Below are 22,141 nucleotides of genomic sequence, written 5' to 3' on the forward strand. Positions count from 1 at the left end.
AACACCACCGTAAGAAATTAATCGAGTGGTTAATAAAGTCAGTGTCTGGCAATAAAACATGTTATGAAACATTATGCATTTACTGTATGTCCATTACATATAGCTGTAACTTTCCATTTAAGGGTGCATACTGTGAAATTACTCATTTCATTTCATACCAATAAATGAAGCCCACAAAAATACTTAGTGGATTTAGGTGAATAAATGACAACTCTTGCATCCTGTACATTGGGACTGATTTTATAGTACAATGAAAATGACAACATTTAATGCCATTCTGTGTGTGATGCCATTCACTTTTTGCACATAGATATTGCTCAGAATAGTCAAGAACACACAACCAACAAATTATTTCTCAGCATTATGCCTCATAGAACACTTAATGCGTATATGACAAGAATTTTCAAGGATTTCAAAGTTTCAACCTGTGAAGGAAGCTAAGAGATTCACACCATTATCTGTATACATTCCTCAAAATCTTCATCCAGCATGAAAGACGTGAGCAGGGGAGTTCCACAAGAGGTGCAAATGTATGTATGCGTGTGCATGTGTGTTTGTGTTTGTCTGTGTATGCATGTGTGAGAACTTTGTGAAGTATCTTTCTTCCGGCAGTTGGCCTACAGGGGATTTTCTGAAAATGCAGTGTAACTCTTCACACGTGCGAAGAACAGAGGTGTGTAAGTCTTGTCCATGTTGAAAGCGGTGACCACCGTTTCCCCAGTTGACCTAGAAACAAGCACAATGAAATGTTTCTTACCATTAACATGTCAAAATTCACATGCATTACAACTATTTACCAAGGCATACTGATAATTCAAGATCAGTCACTATAAAGACAATACATATTGAGCCACTATCACTTGAAAATACTGCAGATTCTGTACCTGTATAGCCCCTTTCACACAGCTAATACCGCATCTGAGCCGCCTCTGATGCGGTAACAGGAATTTGTAATGCGGTATTCGAGCCGTCTTTACCTTTCACACACAGTAGAACTCAACTCTCGTGAATGAATGAATTTTTACGTTCCGTTACAATAGTAACACACTTGATGTAGGCCCAAAGCTATAACGTTAACCTTTGTATGCCATTTTTTCAGTTGAGAGATAGGTGCGCGTGAACGCAGATCTGTAACGTAATTTGAACGCCGCCCAGAAAGCAGTCATCGATGCTGCTTTCCGTTCCCACAGGATAAATGCGGTAGTCGAGGCGCCTCGAAAACACCAGGAGAGGCGTTTTCGATGAAGTATTTTAAAAGCCGTCGCAACGTGTTCACACAGACATAAGTGCGGTATCAAAACAGTCTCAAAAACTCCTTTTTTCTTCTGTGTCAAAAGGGTCTGAAGCACGTCTAATAGTATCTTTAATCTATGGAGGGCTAAATGTGCCAAAGTTAAAAAAATAATTGAATAAATAGGGAATTTATAAACAAATAAATTGGTCAATGATAAAAAAACAAAACAATTTTCAAACCATTTAAAATAAAAAAATTCACACCTCATGATTGTCCTTTCCACAATGGGCCTCATTCACAAAACTTTAACCACTTGGCGCACACCACCTAGTGGTCGGCACACCAACGTGCCTAAATTGTTCAACTCAGACATTCATTGCTCCTGCAACCAAAGTAAGAGTTGAAAACAGAAACCCTTTGTTTTAGTTTCATTAGTAGACGACACACAAAAACTATGCCAAACAGGGGCAGATCTACTGGGGTGGCACAGGGTGGCATCTGCCACCCTAACGACAATGTCTTGCCACCCCTAATGCCACCCCAGTTTTGTGTGTGAGCGTATTTTTATTAAAATACGCTTTCAGTGACGTTTCATGCGAGTGTCGCTACGGTAAACGTTGAATGTTAATTCTAGAATTGAAGATGTCACATATCACCCTTCCTCGAAAAATGGTTCCGCCCATAGCTTCTCAACCATACAATTTCTAATTCTATGTTCTCAACAAATGTCGGTGTCAAGGGCAACCGGTGCTCCGACCTATGATTGGTGGACAACTGTATCTTGAACATCTCCGTGCTAATTGGGGATTTCTACACGGTGAAATCGTGAGGGCATTTCAGAATTCAAGACGGACTGTCAATTATCAAGGAAATAAACTAAAGGTATGTGTAATCAGTGAAGTGTAGCCTAATTAATGAATCATGCAAAGTGTAAATTATCCTGTTTTCTTTAATCAAATAATGTTAGCGTTAACGTTAATGATTTGTGACCTGATGCTTCTAAACGAACCCTGTCAGTTGATGTGCATCATTTGAATGTAACGTTATCTTGCTAAGGCCTATGTTGAGTAGACAGATGATCCGGTTATCATCAAAAAGCTGAAACTTTCATCTGTTCAACAGTGTAGGCCAATGCATTGTTGTAGTTTTAGTGTTAACAGTAATGTTAAATTTGCATTTGCATAATATTTCAGAAACTATTGACAGGCATGAAATATGAAGAGAAAGGGTGACATCACTAGTTTCTTCCACCCAAAGAGGAGGGATCAGGAAGACACAGCAGAGGTAGTCACAGATGATGTAGCAGGAAAAGTGGAAAATACAAAGCAAGGTGGAGAAGTTGAACAAGGCCAAGAAGTTTATATGTTGAAAGGAGAAGAAGAAATAGACATACAGTTCAGAGGAGGAGACAATAGTGGCAGACAGTGGAGGGGAGGAGAGACTGAGTTCCCTCAGGTTATGCCCAGTTGTTCTGGTCCCCATGGTAGGATGATTATGCCAGTCTGAATTTGAATGATTGTTGGAAGAGGAGCTTCAATATTACTATGCTACATTGCCATGCAAGAAAGAATTAACAGTAATGTTTGAAATACTGTGTATGTTTAAATCACTTGAATCATTAGAACCGTGTTGCAATACAAAGGAGGATTGAATTAACTTTTGTACTGCTCAAATTTATTTAAACAAAAAGGATTGTCGAGACACTATTGAGAGTTGATGCAATGTTTTTCTTTTTTTCCCTTCTAGACATATCCAAATTCAGAACTGACGGCCCAACACAAACAATTGAGGAACACTGGGTAGCATCGCTTTGGAATACAGTTTATTTAATTTTGGTGAGGCAAGATAGCCTATATTGTTTATAGTACAGCAACTTGGCATCATTTTGGTATCAATACTTTTAATAGCAGGCCTAGATTTGGCCAGTTTAAATGAAAGAGTTATAGACGGTGGATGTCTTGTATGTGTGAGTACCTTGGCATTTTTGTACGTTGAAAACATGTTTTTTATGAGATGTTATTTACATCACAGCTAGCCTAATGGCTTTTCAAGCCGGGCAAAGCTACCATTTTCCAGCAAAGAAATTTTAATAGAGTCCTTGAATAACTTCAACAATAACAACAAAGATAATTACAATATACAACTGTAAAAAGATTTTTTATAATTTATTACAAAAACGAGTAACATCAAACCACTTAACTCTATATATAGCCCTGTGTGTGGTGATGTATTTGTGTGACAGGTTGCTAACCATTTAGCTGTTAGCTATTTGCTTTTTTAAATTACACAAAAAATTTTAGATTATAAAAAATGGGTAGAAACATTCTTTTTTCATATACAAACAAACGTTGAAATTGATCCAGAAGTTTCGAAAATGCTAACGAACTCAAAGGGAATGACGATGCGACTTCTGAGGCCCATGGAACAAGATTGATTGATGGTGCGACTACAGTCCGAGGAAATATCATGGTTTTACAATTATTATGGGGTAATTTTATGTGACACTATGAAGGAAAAAAAAACTTAAGCAAAACACACAATTAAACGTCTCACAGTATTTTTCCACTGCATTCTTTTGGTCCTGCAAATAAAGCCTGTAAGCCTACTTTATACTGAAAACATAAATATAAGGTGGGGAAAAGTAGGTGCAATTTAGCGATGCTGTATCCCTGCAAAACCTGCTCAAATGAAAACAAAAGTAAACTCGCATAACAATAAACCTGAGTAAACTCGAGTTAACAGTTTAAGGTCAGCCCTAAACTAAGCTAACGTCCGCTAGTTTTTATTTATTTTTTACCTTGCTTGGGCATTTAGGGATGGATCCCAATCTTTAAGATGCTGAAACATTATAGATGTGTTTAACTCTTTGGCAGCCACTTTTCGTCAGCATGTTTTGCTAAATGGATAGGCTATCAGCCTTCTTCAACAAGCCCCAGGTAATTTTTTAGATATCCAAAAATGCTCTGCCATTTTCAGTCTCCGCTCTGTACACTAATTTTCACAGCCACCGTCTTTGGGACTCACACAAACAAGCCACTAGCCAGCCAGGCACATCGCACACAGAAAAAATTCAGCTCACGTGCAAGTTTTGACAGGGCAATGGCAAATGGAATGCTGTATACTGTAGCTAGATATCATAGCTTCTAAAATTCTTGTGGTCTGGAAACATTTTTAAGCGTGGTGAATAGTGAAAACAGTTAATTGCAACATCCCTACCTGTAGGTAATGTGGCAGGAGTGGTGGATCCACACCAGCTTACTGAAGCGCTGGCACCCCCCAGAGGACAGCTGCAGTCCTACATGGAAACTGTGATCTGAATCCGACCCCGGGCTCCGCCGGTAGAACTTGTTCTTCTGATACTCTGCCACCTTCTGTCACACATACACAACAAAGTTTCAGCCATTTCGAAATCAGTCACATCAAGCATGCAGATGCATAAAAGCACACAGGTATGAACCTCTGTTACAGATACATACCTCTTCTTTTTTCTTGGAAACAACAAGAAAAACTTTGGTTTGATTGTCTGTGTCCTGGGACAGACGAAAATGACCAAACATTACAGAGTCTCCCCTAAGAAAAGAAGCAGAATACAACACGTAGACAATCAGACTCAAGTGATTATAAGCGATTGTAAGCAATTATAAACAACCTTAATACCTGGGGTTCCTGCTGCGTAAACGAGGAACGATGGTGAGTGGGTCCTCAGGTGTGGTCAGCATCATCACTTGGCCATCAGAAAAAAAACGCAAGTACCTGCACACACACATCCATTCCAATGATAACCACCATGTAGATCATTTTTATGTGATGACATCTAAATTTCAACTGCTGTCCTACCTATAGTAGTCAACTTGATGCCATGCTCTGTAGAATCCGTCCAGGGATTCCTCTCCTTGGCGAATATATGTTGTTTTGCTGATGTATACACCTGTTCAGATGATCAGAGCCACCATCAGCTTGAACTGAGCTTGTAATATTAGAAATGAGAAATATCAACAAAAAAAAAAGTTTTACAGTGTACGATGTTTGGTTTTATGAAGTAATTGGAATAACCATGTGGTTTAGCTTCAAAGTATTAATGTATTAAAATTGTTATCAATGGACATGTATAAACATAAAGGATTGAACTAATAAAATATAGTATTGTTTCAGAATAGCTCAGTTTACTGTGCTTTTACACCACTGTATTTCCCAAAATGGACTACTCAATATGGACTACAATAATAGTAGTATATTAGGATGGCAAGTATACCATCTGCCAAGTAATGGCTTGGCGGGGCAGGCCTCATACCTATACAGCACCAAGTGTTTGGCACTTTTCAGGGTTTCCACCACACCACACCACACCACAATGTGTGCAGACAATTGTTCTGGATGCAGACAATTGTTCAAATATATAGTGTAGGCATTTTCCCAATTTTTAAGCGCCACACAGCTGAATAACTGATTCAGAATTTCTTGTGACACATAAGTTTTGAATGACCATACCTTTAGCTTACACCTTTAATGGAAGGCCTACATTTTGCAAGTGTTAATTAACAGATAGTGCTTTGCATGCTTGAATACCCTGGCATTTCTGTACATTGAAAACGTGTTTCAACCTTTTCTCCTTACGGTGAAATAAATTCAGTTTCTAATTACCATCAAAGCGCACACGAGGCCTCTCCAAAAACATCTCCCGCCAGGAACTGAAGGGAATCATCTTGGTACAGCCCCGTCCCCACACTCTAAGACAAGCTGAGCGCCAAATTTCTGGGTCTCTGGAAAGGACAACACTAAATGGCTCAACAGAAACACAATTCACATTACAGTACATCATTCATATACTCAGTAAATGGCCTGCTTGATTTACACAACTTGTATGTTGTCCACACTATTCATTGATATGTTCTGAAGAAGTTCAGGTCAAGGACCATGGCTCATGTATAAATGAAGGATGACAAAGTTTTCACCATTCTGTTCGACAATTTTACCAAGTCAATACAATGGAAGATGAGGATAAGGAAGTATTAATCAGCTGTTTCTCACAACATATTCCAGGGTTCATACACTTTTTCACCAATGATTTTCAATGACTTTTCCATGACTTCTCCACAACCTTTAACTGAATATCCATGACCAAAACAAATGACTTTATCTCAGCGGGACAATTTAAAATTATTTATTGTAACACTAAGTAAAATTAGGTCTGCATCTGAAACATATGGTGCCTCTCTAAAACAAATGAACACCAGACAGACACACTTAGATACATTCTCTCATATTTTAATTCGAATAGTTTAACATTTTTGTCAGTTTTTCCAGTCGAACGTCTTTCTCTGTACATTCGCTAGTTAATACACTCAGTATGTGCCTTGGGAGCTGACGGTAACCCTTCTAACCAATCGTAACCAATTCTTACCTTTAATGCTGATTTTAAATTGGTTAATATTAGCCTTCAATCACTCCCTTTCGCTGCACTCCACTGTCACGCGACACAAAGAGCTAACGCGTTAACTAATGTTACCTAACGACAAAAGTTTATGTTCAATTTATTAGCGTTATAGAAAGCTGGAAAGTTGAAGCGCACGATTACGGCATTTTTTTAAAACGGTAACTTAGTGTTTTGTGTAGCGACCCGTTTGAAACAGCTCATTTCTCCGATGCAGTTTACTGGCGGTTGATTTAATTAGCGGTATTAATGTGAGGAGAAGCTCTTTGTCGTTTGAATGCATAACACGTAATTCCTTGAAGAGTCGACACAATTTATGCTTGACAGTTTAATTGTTACTTGTAAACCGTACTGTTATATTGTCGTTTTTTATCAATAAAAAACCTATTGCATATATTGTTGGTGCTCCTTACATTTTGGTACAGTGCTACGAAGTAAAAAAGTTAATTTCGAGCCCTGATATATTATTGAAGCTGCACTTCCCTGGCATATTGTCGGCACAGTAGGGCCTACGTTTACTAACTGCTACATTAGCAGAAGCGTGCCAGTAAGCAGACTGAGCCAGACTGAATTAACTTCTCACACCACCAAAATACCGCGAAGGTTACGTGACAATTTACGTTTTACTACTATACATACTATTTTTATGATTGGATTAATTAGTAGTTATATTTGATGCAACTTTAGCTGTGTTTCCATTACTTTTCCAAAACTTTTCAAAAAATATTATTTTCCATAACTTTTCCAGGGCCTGGAAATTGCATTTTAAATTTCAATGACTTTTCCAGGTTTTTCATGACCGTACGAACCCTGATATTCTTTTATGGGAGCAGCAGAGTTGGGCAGTCACTTCATTTCAAAAACTGAGTTTGAACAAATCTCAAATAAGAAAAATTTGTTCTAATTTCCTTCCATCAGAATTCAAATAAAAAACTACCTAAATGCTTATGGCCACTTTTAATTTCCCATTAAACCTATAGCTTAAATACACCATGCTATAACTAAGAAATAAAACCAGGGAAGATCATACAATGTCAATGATCCCATTCACAGCAGTAAAAGAAAAGTTTGGTGTTGCTCAAACTAAGCATCCTAAGCATACCTTCAAAGTTGTAACAAAATGGCTTAAAGACAACAAAGTGAAGTACTGGAGTGACCATAACAAAGCCCTGACCTGAATCCCATAGAAAACTGAACTGAAAAAGTGTGTCCGAGAAAAGAGGCCCACAAACCTGACTGAGTTACACCCGTTCTGTTGGGAGGAATGGGCAAAAATTCCATCAAAGTATTGTGAGAAGCTTGTGGAAAGCTACCCCAAGCGTTTGATTCAAGTTACAAAGCAATTAAAAGGCAATGGCACCAAATACTACCAAAGTGTATGTAACCCACTGAAAATCTGATATAGTACATAAAAGCTTAAATAAATCTGCCTCTTAGCAATTATTCTGAAATTACCTCTAATGGAAATAAAGTAGATACCCTACTTGACTTAACACAGGAAATGTATGGTAACATGAAATATGTGGAGTTGTGAAAAATTGAGTTTGAATGTCTTTAGCCTAGCTGTATGTAAATGTTTGGCCTCAACTGTATGCATGGGCGAATTCTATTTTATCAGTGTCGAACCTTACAAATTGTAAAAGAACTGTACATATTGCTGTTGAACACGCTGACAACGGAAGAAAGAGAAAATACAGTAAACTGCCACTAACTTTAAAAAGATTGCATGGGTACAAATAAACTGGCAAGTAACTTATCAAGAAGTCTGAGTTTGCCATCCCCCTGTTCAATGAGCGGGGACATGACTGATTCCAGTGACATGTTGCACCAGCTGCTTGGACCCTGGAATCTAAATTTACTAGGCCAGAAAGAGAGATTGTTGCAAAATATTGCATTAATCGTTAAACTCAAATTATAAATGCAGTCTATCCATGATTTGTGCCAATACTGTAGCTATCATTTTAACTAGTCAAATAAAATGAAAAGATTGTTCAAGTTGCGTTTATTGTTATTCTTCTCATTACAGACGGGAGTAAGAAAAAGAACGAAATACAGTACCCTAGGCACCACAATGAAGTACAAGAACAGCCATAAACAATTAATACAGAAATTAAAATGATAATTATAATAGCCGATTGCATGGGTAATCCCCAAAATTAGCAAATTTGCCCTATGACTGCGCTTTATGCTGTAGACCTGGTCTGGTCTACAGCATATCACAAAAATAATCCGCTTCTCTGTTTTGACTTAAACACTCCCCAGCAGTGACTCTCCACCTACTTTGGTGCATGGCATGTCAAGAAATTACCAGATAACACAGGTGCATCAAAATCTATGCCAAAAATACCATTTTGCCAATGCAACAGCTCACAACATGCCATGCTCCGGCCTGTAAATATAATATCACTGCTTAGCAAAAAAAAAAAAAAAAAAGCACAGTCCCCACAAAGTCAAAGAAATTATCACATGGACATAGCTTTGCATCAGACATCTCATCTTTATAATACAATTTAAAAGTAACATTACGATAATTCAGATGATTCTTTTTGTCAGCACATTACAGGCAGTAATTTCATAAGGTTTCTTCCCAAGAATCACAAAACCATACCTAGCACAGATGTAGAAGCCCCGGCAGACCAGGGAGAGCTGCTCCAAGGCCCTCAGGTCCAGCTCACTGGACACAACCCAGCGGAAGATGTACATGAGCACCTCTGTGGGCAGAGCTATAGACACAAGCATAGTCAAGGGGTAAAGACACACATGCAGAACATTCAAAGGAGGAGCAACCATTATCTTCTTGAAAGAAAGCCACTGAGAAAAATAAATGACGATGGCCATTAGGGATGTTAAATGATAAACTGTTAATCATTAATAAGAACATTTATCGATTAATTTTATTGAATAAATTGTTAAATTTCAATAAACCATATCAATGAATAACCTTACGTTGGAAATTAGATTGTATATTAGAGAGACATTTCTCCGTTGTTAGACACATATCCCCTCGACTGGTGGAAAGTTGACAAGTCACGGCAGCATTAGCAAAACATTATTTGCTAAATTATATCAGGGCCATTTGAGCGCGTGTTCTCAGGGGCTGGTCTCACCTTCAGCAGACTGCGCACTAGACTGCCCCTACAGCATGCCCATATTCTCAAACAAATATTTTTAGGTATTAAGTTAGGTAACGGCATATAGGATGTGTTGTTCATGTTACAGCTATATGTTACAGCCTTCAGGAATATAGCGTATAAGCAGGTTTCATGGCACTTCATTATATTTTACACCTTTACTTACCTTTCTTGTTTGCCGCACATCAAGGGGCTTACTTTACAAAGTGGGGAACTTGCAAATATTTTTTAAATGAATAACCTACCACTTGTACTACAGAATACAATTTACACTATTGAATTGCTTGATGTGCCCTGTACTCTAATTAATCTTAATTCTAAAAACTGTAAAGTTTGCTACAAAAATTTGATCAATATTGAGACAAACCATACTGTCATTAATTCCAGAAATAATATTTTGAAACTTGGATTACTAAACATAAGATCCCTTAATTCTAAAGCAGCTCTTGTGAATGAACTAATCACTGATTATGGTCTTAATGCATTATGTCTCACTGAAACATGGCTGAAAGTGGATGAGAACCTTTCCTTAAATGAGTCCTCACCACCTGGAGATACATAATCAAATCCCCCGTCTCTGTCAGAGAGGCGGTGGTGTTGCTACTATTTACAATGACCTTGCAATTCCAAAACCAGATTATAAATTAGATTCCTTTGAAGTGTTATTAACGAACCTTTCCTAGCCCAATGATGGTAGGCATTGCCTTTTATCTCAGTCCTTCGTATTAGTGACTGTCTACAGACCTCCTGGCCCATACTCTAGCTTTGTTCATGACTTTGCAGAATTCCTCTCTCACTTAACTATAAGCTATGACAATGTGCTGATGTTATGTGACTTTAACCTGCACTCTGAAAATGCAGATGATCCTCTTACATCTGCATTTGTGAATATCTTAGAATCCATCGGCTTCACTCAAAAAGTTGTCGGTCTCACACATTGTTGTGGTCACACTTTAGATCTGGTCTAAATTTTGGTGTTGATGTTAGTGATGTTGTAATCTACCCACATAACCCTATTTTGTCTGACCATTTTCTTATAACACTAAACCTACAGTTGGCTCACCCCATAGAATCTGAACCTAAAATATATTTAGGCCGCACTATTACGACTAACACTACTACAAACTTTATTGAAACAATTTCGGAATACTTTGATTTAGATGTTTCAGCTCCGTGTCTATTGATAATCTAGCAGAGGGATTGGCTATTGCACTACATAAAACCCTTGATGTAGTTGCTCCATTGAAAAGTAAAAATGTTATTGAGAAGAGATTTGCACGTTGGTATACTGACCATACACGGGCTCTTAAAAAGTCTCGCCAACTAGAACGCAAGCGGCATTCCACTAATCTGCAGGTATATCACCTAGCAGAGTCTTGGTGCCTACAAACATTCTCTCTCTAATGCAAGGTCTGCTTAATTTTCAAAGCTTATACAAGAAAATAAGCATAATCCCCAATTCCTATTCAAAACAGTTGCTGATCTAACTAAAAACCATGCAGCAACTAAACCTCAAATTCCAGCTTCTTGTAGAAGTAATGATTTCTTGACATTCTTTAGCAGTAAAATAATAGGAATTAGAGAAAATATATCTGCCTCTACACTAGCCAACAACAGCTTTATCAATATCACAGACCCACCTCCAAGAAACATAGAACGAGTGGAATCCTTTACTCCCATACAACTGAGTGAACTAATCAAACTAGTTTCTACTGCTAAATCAACCACCTGCACTCTTGATCCCATTCCTGCAAAGCTACTGAAGGAGCTATTGCCGGTTCTTAGCAAACCAGTTCTTAACATAATGAACTCTTCACTGCTATGTTCTCATATCTTTTAAAAAGGCAGAAATCAAGAGATCAAATTTGGACCAGACAGACCTGGCTAACAACAGACCAATTTCAAATCTCCAATTTCTATCAAAGGTTCTTGAGAAATGTGTAGAACAACAACTCTCTTCTTTCCTACAGGATAATGTGTATGAGAGCTTTCAGTCTGGTTTTAGGAAGAATCATAGTACTGAGACAGCCCTTGCCTGAGTATTGAACGATCTGTTTCTCTCCCTTGATTGAGGATGTATCTCTGTTCTTGTTCTGCTTGACCCGAGTGCTGCTTTTGATACAATAGACCACCATATCCTCCTCCATAGGTTAGAAAAATCAGTTAGTGTCACTGGACAAGCCCTTATGTGGTTTAAATCCTCTCACTGACAGATTTCAGGGTAAATACTAATTCCTCTGAGTATTCCAGGGTAAACTTTGGAGTACCCCAAGGATCTGTGTTGGGTCTCTTGCTTTTTCCCTTGTACATGCTTCCTCTTGGGGGCATCATAAGCAGTCATGGTGTTATCTACCACTGCTATGCAGATGACACGCAACTTTATATATCTTTTAAACCAGGTGAAGTTGATCCGCTAGCCAAGTTAGAGACCTGTCTTAAAGGCTTGAATGAACCAGAATTTCCTCACGTTGAATTCTGATAAAACTGAGATGCTCACAGTAGCTCCGAAATCTCTTAGAGATAAGTTCCTCCATTTTTCCTCATATATAATTGGCTTCTCTGTCTCCTTCAAAGCAGCTGTTAAAAACCTTGGCGTAACTTTTGATTCAGATCTCTCCATTCAGGCCCACATTAATAATATCATACAAGTGGCCTTCTTCCACCTAAAGAACATATCTAAATTAAGGAAGATGTTGTCCCCCCGGGATGCTGAAAAAATGGTTCATGCATTTGTATCCTCTCTGCTTGATTATTGTAACATTGTACCGTCAGGTTGCACCAGCTCAGCCTTGAAACGTCTACAACTTACAAAATGCAGCTGCTAGGGTCCTTGCTAGAACTAAGAAATGGGAACATATCAGTCCAGTGCTTAAATCTCTTCACTGCCTTTAACAGCAACCTGACACTTGTTTAGAACCTTTTCTTACTGCAAACCAAACCATAACTAGTTGTTAGCAATATTTAAATTGGTTTTCAGCAGTTGTTTCCCTTGCATAATTATTTTCAGTAAATACCCTCTTAAATCAAGCACATGGAAACATGCAAATTCCATAAAAAAATATCAAATGTTCTGCTCCTAATGCCTCTCTTGATGTGTCATCACTTCTTAGAGAGTTAAGGTGTAGCTGTTGTGAATACCTGAAATGTGCACCTGCGTTGTTTCCACTTCAGGCTCACATATCTTCAGGGACATGTCCTGCAGAGTGAGCTGCTGCTGAAAGTAGGTGAGCAGGTCAGCAATCTCACCATCTCTTTCTTTGTCTTCCGTGCTGGAAAAAAGAGAGGTTTACACTAGTCAAGCATCGACACCTTTGACCACAACCAAAGTCTATATCAAAAAGAAATTGTCTTCCCCTTCCCATTTATCACTTTTGCAGATTTTAATTTGAAAAAAGGAAAGCCGTTTTTTTGAAGCATGTACATTCTGAAACTACAGAAAATACAGATTTGGGCGACGACTCAGTAATCAGTGTTTATAGTTTGATTTAATCTGAACAAACCTTTTTCATCATGCCAATAATGCTTATTTTCATTCCAAACACTACTATTTTGTCACAAGGCAACATGGTGATGTTTAGAAACTAATTTTTAACAGCAAACTATTTCAGGAACTTTAGTATGACACAACTGTTGCATGGACACTGTGTCTCTATGCAACAGTTGTATTTTAATTAGGCTTCATAAATGTTGCACTTGCTAAAGTGCACACACTGACAACTTGCAACAGTGTTTTTTGAACAATGGTGTACACACATAGACCGTATAAAAATATGGACGAAGTGCTTCATGATGTCACCCACTGATTTGCTATGGTTAGTGCTCACTGGCGCATGAAGCCCAAATTAGGGCGCAGCCACATTGCCCGTTGCAACCAACGCAAGCACAGTGGAGTGAAAGACTGGAGTCCACGACTACAGGAAAATCCACCCCGACTACCTTACATGGTAATTAGAAACGCCCACGTCTGGACAACAAGCGTGGCCTTGCAACCACAGAACCGTACTACCGTAACATTTCAAAAAAGTTAATTGTGCAAGATATGTTTAGTGTTAAGATATTTACATAGAAAAATAGATAAAACAGATCATTAGCTAACTAGCTCGCTAGTTATATAGACAGATAGATAACAGAACTCTAGATAGCTAGATAGATATATCACAAGATAACTAGCTAGCAAGTTAGCTAGATAGATAGATAGATCGATAGCAAGACAGTAAGCTTGCTCCCCTAAATAAGTAAATCCCACTAGCTTGTCTTCTTAAAGAAGCTTCAAAACTGCTTACAAATCTGATTTCACCAACAACATATACAAATTATAAAAGACGAGACTTTATGAGAATCAACTGAAACCCCAAACTGGTCAGAAATCACGTTTTGACATAGAACATTGTTTATCTGAAAATGTCTCAAATGTATTAACCGAAAGAACTGGAGAGAAGAATCCTTAGTATAGTGGTTAGTACCACTGAACGCAGCACACAACACTTTTGGACCTTGGACTTTTAAATGGTGAGATCGTATGTAGCTAGCTAATCGGAATAAAACGACACAGCATCACACCTGCCACTGAAGCACTCTGCCTGGCTGCGAGGATGGGGAAATCCTTATATGGTCATACGGTAGTAGGACAAGCCACATTGCACGCACTGAAATTAACCCAGATTTGGGAATTTTGGCAGAATTATTTTTAAAAATGAGACCCAGGGGAGACATTACAAGGGATGTGATTAACTAGTTAAACCATCATTTCTTGTGTAAAGAATGTATTGACTTTATATTTCCTCAGAGAAAATTTGCCTCTTTTCAGGCTTTCCCCATTGACTTAACATTGGGTGGGCAGGGTTTCAAGTTCTTTTTGCAACCAGGCATTGCAGTAGCCACTGGGGTAAAACGCTTCACTCACAGAGGAGAGTTGTTGCCCCCTGTGTACACAACTGTCTAATTAGATAGCAGACATATTGAATTCAAAGCCACAGAAGAGCCACCATTTAATTTGGAACTTAATGACAAATTAGCCACATTGTACAAGTATGTGGTTAAAAAAGGACAAGTTAAAAAATAAAAAATAAAAAAGATTGATTTCACATTGCAAAACTATAGGCATCTACACATTTCAATTCTGAAAGTGGCATCTCTGTAAATACTCCAGAATTGAAAAAGAGAATATACTCACTTGTCTGGATCAGGCGAGCGGCTGTAGTTTATTTTAAACTCAATATCCGGCACAAGTTGCATTGCCATGCGATAGTACTTGATAGCTGAAATTTAAAAAAGTTTGAATTGTCATTTTTACTAAATTTCATTCCCCCCCAAGCACTTTGTAGACACATTGTTAATTGACAATAAAATTTATTTCATAATGGGATTTATAATTTCCCTTGATGAAAAAGAATGAACAAATGGAAAATTGAAAGAAGTTCATCTACTTTGAACAAGTCTAGATCTGAAAATAAATAAAAAGATTCACGTAACTACGGTTCAATATGTAGCTAGGGAGGATAAAATGAGTGAAATCTACTCATCTACTCTTTGATCTTTATTTTGATATATTTCTAAAGGTAAAAAGGGAAAATGAGATCAGTGTCAGGATTGAAGACCATTGCGAAAAGCTGGTTGTTGATATTAAAGTAAGCAGGACAATGGCATTTGAAAGATGGCTTTATTTGTTAAATCCCATTGTAGTATTCAACCGATCACAAATTTTGATTAATTTTTATTTTATTTTTCGGCACTAAAATCTACATGCAATTTCCCCACTTTTGAAAGGTTTCCTTGTGATGTTCCTTTTCCATATTCCAAAAGTGATTAGGTATTCCACAAGGTCCACAAATAGTAACATTTTGACTAAAAAAACAATATGTAATACATAAATATTTATTTATGTATTTATTTATTTATTTTCAAAAAAATCAAAACAATATTATTTTGATCAGCCAAGACAAGCAGAATTATGAGAGACCCTCCCTTATCTTGAAAATATGAACCTTTCACAGCATCTAGTTGGAAACAAATGAAATGCAAAACCAACAAATACTCAATAAATACTGTTTTCACTGCAAAGGTAATAAAACCTGCCTTCATATACAGCTCCATTCTGCTCTTCTTCCACTGCTTTGAGGAACAGCTCCCTGGCCTGAAAAATATCCAAAATAAATCAGCAATAGAGATGAACAAAGACTGGACTAGAACACCAAGGAACACCTTTATAGTACCATTGGTGATCTCTCCAACATCCAATTTAAAGAACAAAGAATCATATTCTTGTCCCTATCAATTATCACAAAAATGAAGAGTAAAACACTGGATAAAGAAGGAAGGAAATGGATGTAGATGGAAAACTACATAACTACACAAAGTACTTAGGGATTAGCAGAGGAATACCTTGATAAATAGTTTACACCTTAATAGCTAGCGAGAAATGAGTAAAATGCACAGAATATTTACGCAATTATTAGGGGAACATAACAGATAACATTTTTGCTAAAAATTAGAAGTTGCTGGACAGCATTTACTTCCTAATACAAGGCCTAGCCTAACTTGCAGTAAAACAGGTTTCAGATGGTTCTACGGCCAAGGATAGAATTAAAATATTCTAGGGGAAACACCGCTTATTCGTTTGAAGGAGTAGTAGAAGATTCTTTCGCTCATTTAGTTTGGCACATCTTCTGTTTAATGGATGAGTTAGTATGAAATATTCTGCATATATTGTTGTATAGAATTCTGGATATTGTTCATTGTTCATTGCCTGTAATCAAAAGAAGTTTTCAGAAGATGCAATTTCTGCGAACCCTTCTTTCTTATTACAACAGTAAAAGGAAGTACGTATGTACAGTTGAGGCCAAAAGTTTAGGTACACCTAGGCTAAAGACATTCAAACTCAATTTTTCACAACTCCACACATTTCATGTTACCATATATTTCGTGTGTTAAGTCAAATAGGGTATCTGCTTTATTTTCATAAAAGGTAATTTCACAATAATAGCTATGAGACAGATTTATTTCAGCTTTTTATGTACTATATCAGATTTTCAGTGGGTCAGAAGTTTACATACACTTTGTTAGTCCTTGGTGGCATTGCCTTTTAATGCTTAATTAATTGATTCAAACGCTTTGGGTAGTCTTCCACAGGCTACTCACAATACTTTGCCGGAATTTTTGCCCATTCCTCCCGACAGAACTGGTATAAGTCAGTCATGTTTGTGGGCCTCCTTGCTCGGACACGCTTTTTCAGTTCAGTCCACAAATTTTCTATGGGAATCAGGTCAAGGCTTTGTAATGGCCACTCCAATACTTCACTGTGTTGTCTTTAAGCCACGTTGTTACAACTTTGGAGGTATGCTTAGGATCACTGTCCTGCTGGAAAACCCAGTTGTGAACAGGTTTTAACTTTCTAGCTGATGTCTTGAGGTGTTGATTCAGTATTTCCACAAAAATTAGTATTTTGTCATGATACCATCTATTGCCTGAAGTGCACCAGCCCCTTTTCCAGCAAAACACCCCCACAACATGATGCTGCCACCCCCATGCTTCACATGGTGTTCTTCCGTTTAAAAGCCTCACCCTTTTCCCTCCATACATAGCGCTGATCATTATGGCCAAACAGTTCAATTTTTTGTTTCATCTGACCAGAGAACACTTCACTGCCTCCTGGTGATCACCTGCAAACTTCATTCTGGCTTTTTTATGCCGGCCTTGGACTAGGGGGTTCTTCATTGCGCAACAGCCTTTCAGGCCATGGCGATGTAGGATTCTCCTAATGGTGGATGCAGATACTTTGGTACCTGATGCCTCCAACTCCTTCACCAGTACCTTTGTTGTTGTCTTGGGGTTCAGGTGAACCTTTCAGACCAAAGTTTGTTCAGCCCGGGGAATTAATTTGTGCCTCTTTCCTGAATGATGCAGTGTGGTCCCAAGATTTTTATATTTGCATACAATTGTTTGTACAGATGCTCGCAGTACCTTCAGTTGTTTGGAAATTGCTCCTAAGCAGGAACCAGACTTGTGGAGGTCCACTATTTTTTTCTGAGGTCTTGGCTGAGTTGCCTGGATTTTCCCATGGTATCAAGGACAAAAAAGCAGTGGCTCTAAAGCCCTTAAAGGCCCTTAAATACAGCCACAGGTGCCAATTAACTCCAAATTAACTTCTAATTATGAAAATTGGCCAATCCGAAGCTTCTAAAAAGTCATAAAATCAATTTCTGGAATCTTCCAGACTGTTTAAAGAGACAGTCAACTTGGTGTATGTAAACGTTTGACCCACTGGAATTCTGATATAGTGAAATAAAGCTGAAATAAATCTGTCTCCAATTGATTGTTTTAAAATTACCTCTGATATGAACAAAGTAGATGCCCTAATTGACTTGCCAAAAGAAATGTATGGTAACATGAAATGTGCAGAGTTTTAATATCTTTAGCCTAGCTGTATGTAAACTTTTAGCCTCAACTGCAACAACATAACATATTGACCAATTATTCTTCTACAGAATATAAATAATGTATGGCAGTCTATCTGAAATTATGCACATTGTAACAGCAATGGTAACATTCCCTAAATGAAAAGTAAAAGTAAAGTTCTTACCTTCTCCTCTTGAGCAAGGTCATGTTTTCTCTTCAGATCCCCTGATCGTAACAGCTCTTTCTTACCAGCGATGGACCCAGCAGATGGTATCAGTTCAGACATCCACTGTGCCCGAAAAACGCTGAGCTCCAGCTGAACACAAAGCGAGAAGAGATACCAAAATACTGTTCAGTAAATCCTTTAAATGTGAAAGACAGCAGGAAGTTCTCCCCAAAGTACAAGTGCTTTAAATGTGCAACACAGGAGAGAACACTCTCCAAGTCTCCTGTCTGCTTTTTGGGGATTGATTGTATCCCTGCTTTGATTTAGGTTACCCTACCTGTACGGCGTGTAAGGGAATTGCGTTCTGCAGACCATAGCTGTTCAAGTGTGAACTATCATGTAATAATTTACCAGAGTATTGCTCTGTTAATCCCTTCATACTTTATTTGTGCAGTTATGTATTAGGTTGTTGAACACATGTTCAAGGTCATTCTTTTTGGCTCAGCCGCAACAGCAGGGCCAGCCCTACAGACGCGAATGTCTGTGACTGAGTAAGTGAGTGATGAAGTTACACCATTGGTCGGCCGAGTTATGAAGTTACACCATTGGTCAGCCGGATCACGTGGCTTAGGTCCAGCCATATATTAGGTTTTAACCTGGTCTTGTTGTTTTTTTTGCTAGAATTTATTAACACAATGCAGATTAGGCTAGTTATCATTAGGGTTGGGTATCGAGCTGGTTCCGAATTGGAACCGGTTCTAAATTTCCAATAACCAGGAATTCATTAAGAAATGTGCATTTCAAATCCGCTCCTTGAATCTTGAAAATGTATTTTCGATGGTATTTGCGATGACTGAAATGTAAAGAATTTTAATCAACTGCTAAGACCTGCTACATTTACGTCTACGTCACTGGTTGCGTAATACGTATGCATCAACATGCCTGTCATAGGCCACGCCCCCCATGATGGGTGCAAACAATCTGTTGCACTCAATGTAGTTAATATTAGCAGTCAGTGGATTATCAAGATTATAAAAATGCCTAAATGTTGTTGTATGGTGGGCTGTGCAAATAAAGCCAAGAACCCCGACTTTTAGTTTTATGTCCACCCATGCAAAAACACTGAGCCAATGAGGAAAAAAATGCAGATTCAGGCCATTAGATGCAGGGAAAGCCAGAAAACTCAGGGATCCTGGATCAAGCGACATCTATATTTGTAGTAAATTAGCCATTTAGTCCCCAGTAAGTACGTATAACTTTCATTATCTGCAGCTAAGAGGCTGTGTCAGAAACGGTAATTTGTATGTTTTTTTTAGATGTGTGTAAGAAACTGCATAGCTAGCAACATAACATCACATCACATCCTACACAATGCTAGCAAGCTAGCAAATGTTATTATGATAACTTTGCTGCATTTAACCAAGATGCTTTTAACTAATGTTATTAGCTATGACAGTTGCTATTAACTAATGTTAACTACGGTCCACCGACCTAGAGAATACTGCAGGTAACACAATCTCCACCATAAAATATGGAGGTGGAAGCATCATGCTATGGGGACGCTATTCATCAGCAAGAACTGGAAATCTCATAAGGTTTCAAAGATTCAAAGATAACTGGCACACAATAATCTGCGCACCACACTGTCAAAACAATCAAAAGGGAAGCACCCAAAGCACATTTCCAGCACAACACTGGAGTTTTCAAATGAATAAAATAGATGTCCTTGCCAGACTAAGTTGGAGTCTTAACTTTAATCAGAAAGCAGGAAAGAAAATTGCTGTCCATTGCCATTCTCTAACCAACTTGACACAGAGTGAGCAATTTTACAAGGATGAATGGCCAAATAGAGCTTCATCACAGTGTGCAAAATTCAGAGACTCAACTACGAACATATAAGTTTTGTATGACAATATTCCATGTTGGAAAATTCATATGCTTAAATTTCCCATGAATTCACAGCTAGAGCAATAAGAATGAGACATTTATGCAATGAAGTCCCTACCTGCCAAACTTAGCACATGTGTTTTGGCCCCAAAAAACCACAAGACTGTGATGACCACACACAACTAGCGTGTGACATTTGATCACACCTGTTGACAACAATTGGTAATTAGTAGGGATGGGTATGAGTAAAGAATTGATCCATTACTCGTCGGACACGTGCCTACTCAATCTTTTTCATTTTCTCCTAAAGATGTTTTCAGTGAAAACATGCATTTCAAAATACGCGATTCCATTGTAATGGAAACGTTAAGCAAGTTTTCCAGCAAATATCACATGCTATACCACTTAGCAATGAACGTGTCTTTCTAGTAATGACTGGGTTATCTAATATTAACCTCTTAGCCAAAAGCCCCTAGTGGTCGGCACGCCGGCGTGCCAAGATTACTAAACTCAGACATTCAGTGCTACTGCAACCAAAGTATGAGTTAAAAACAGAAACGCGTTGTTTTAGTTTCATTAGTAGATGATACACGACAACTATGCCGAATACGGAGTTTCGCTCTGGTCGTTCATTTAACACTCGCCCCCTCCCTACAGTCTCATCTGCAACTACACCCCCCACCCATGACATAATGGACAATATTGTCTATCTTGGCATTCATAAAAATATTCTTTCACCACTCAAAAATCGTATTCCGTCATAGCAACTAGATAAAAAGATAAACCTGACAATAGCCCTAAGATATGCCAATACAGCAGTGAAAACGCTGCTCAATGAATAACAAAATAAACAAGAAAAAGTTTTAAAAAATGATACCATGTCATTCTACAGTCAATATCTGGGACTCAATATTGAATAAATATACAACCTTACCATTGGTTCGCATAGAGATGTCCCTTTTTAGACTGAGTAGTCATATATTGCCTTGGACAATCAGTTTGTGAAATATACACTCATTTGTGATGCCTGGGTAACCTTCCAAAATAGCTGTGCGTAATACCACATTTGTTGTTTACGGCATCGTCGCCCTTTTTAGTACAGTCTGGCTTGATTGACAATTCATTTATCAGTAGGTGAGAGTATAAGCTTACTAACGATGTATAACATGTCTAATTTTGCTTTTGGAATAGCGTTTTATAGGTCAGCGTAATCAAATGTTTTGTTATCATTGCATTCACTTACACATTCACTCTGTGGTCGCAGTAAAAGACGCTGCATCTAACGAAACGTTGTGAACAATTTTTCATAATTTCTTGGAAAATACTATTATTATTGAGGACTTCTGAGCATAGCTAAGCCATATGTTTGCTTATAGACCTAGCTGACACTGTTTTCTAGTGTAAGACAGAAGCAGATAGAACTATATCATTGACTTCCTGTCTCTGTCTCTATCTACTGAAAACAGATTTCATCATTGCTATGTAAGTATTAGCCTACTGCTCAAAATATTTCGGTTATATACATTATTTTTGAAATTGAGTGTCTTTAAATAGGTTAGTGGTATTTTATAATGAGGATATTTCACAATGTAATATAAGCGTTCGTTGGTAGTCTAGTAGTTTTTGTGATGCATGCAACAGCGATGACGAGAGTGTTTGAACATCAAAATGTGATGGACGGTTGAAAATTTCTCATGTCGTCCCATCCCCATTGAAAATTTTTTTCATGTCGTCCCATCCCCATACAAGAAAACATACTCTCGTATGTTTTCTTGTATGGGGATGGGACGACATGAAAAAAATTTCTATTCATTTTCAAAGTAATACATACAAGAGTTAACTATTACACATTTAAGTACTGTACAGCATTGTGTGACAATACTTTTACGTTAATATTA

The 22,141-nt window shown here is 37.9% G+C and overlaps 1 protein-coding gene across 2 annotated transcripts in view; it reads right to left on the bottom strand.

Moving 5' to 3' along the window:
• Nucleotides 1–224: 224 nt before the first annotated feature.
• Nucleotides 225–22,141, bottom strand: part of fbxo9 (F-box protein 9) — a 36,483-nt gene continuing 14,566 nt past the window's right edge. Inside the window, exons 3-13 of one of the 2 annotated variants that reach the window (XM_064324493.1) lie at nucleotides 18,375–18,506; nucleotides 15,872–15,929; nucleotides 14,970–15,054; nucleotides 12,935–13,065; nucleotides 9,274–9,388; nucleotides 5,876–5,994; nucleotides 5,072–5,162; nucleotides 4,892–4,987; nucleotides 4,711–4,804; nucleotides 4,451–4,602; nucleotides 225–726 (exon numbers count right to left, since the gene is read on the bottom strand). In XM_064324493.1, the coding sequence (XP_064180563.1) occupies nucleotides 618–726; nucleotides 4,451–4,602; nucleotides 4,711–4,804; nucleotides 4,892–4,987; nucleotides 5,072–5,162; nucleotides 5,876–5,994; nucleotides 9,274–9,388; nucleotides 12,935–13,065; nucleotides 14,970–15,054; nucleotides 15,872–15,929; nucleotides 18,375–18,506 (1,182 nt within the window). In that variant the 3' untranslated portion in view covers nucleotides 225–617. Of the gene's footprint in view, nucleotides 727–4,450; nucleotides 4,606–4,710; nucleotides 4,805–4,891; nucleotides 4,988–5,071; nucleotides 5,163–5,875; nucleotides 5,995–9,273; nucleotides 9,389–12,934; nucleotides 13,066–14,969; nucleotides 15,055–15,871; nucleotides 15,930–18,374; nucleotides 18,507–22,141 lie in introns of both variants that reach the window. The other variant, XM_064324492.1, reaches the window with a different exon arrangement.

The sequence above is a fragment of the Anguilla rostrata genome, chromosome 2 (assembly GCF_018555375.3).
Source record: "Anguilla rostrata isolate EN2019 chromosome 2, ASM1855537v3, whole genome shotgun sequence".
NCBI classification, from domain to species: domain Eukaryota; kingdom Metazoa; phylum Chordata; class Actinopteri; order Anguilliformes; family Anguillidae; genus Anguilla; species Anguilla rostrata.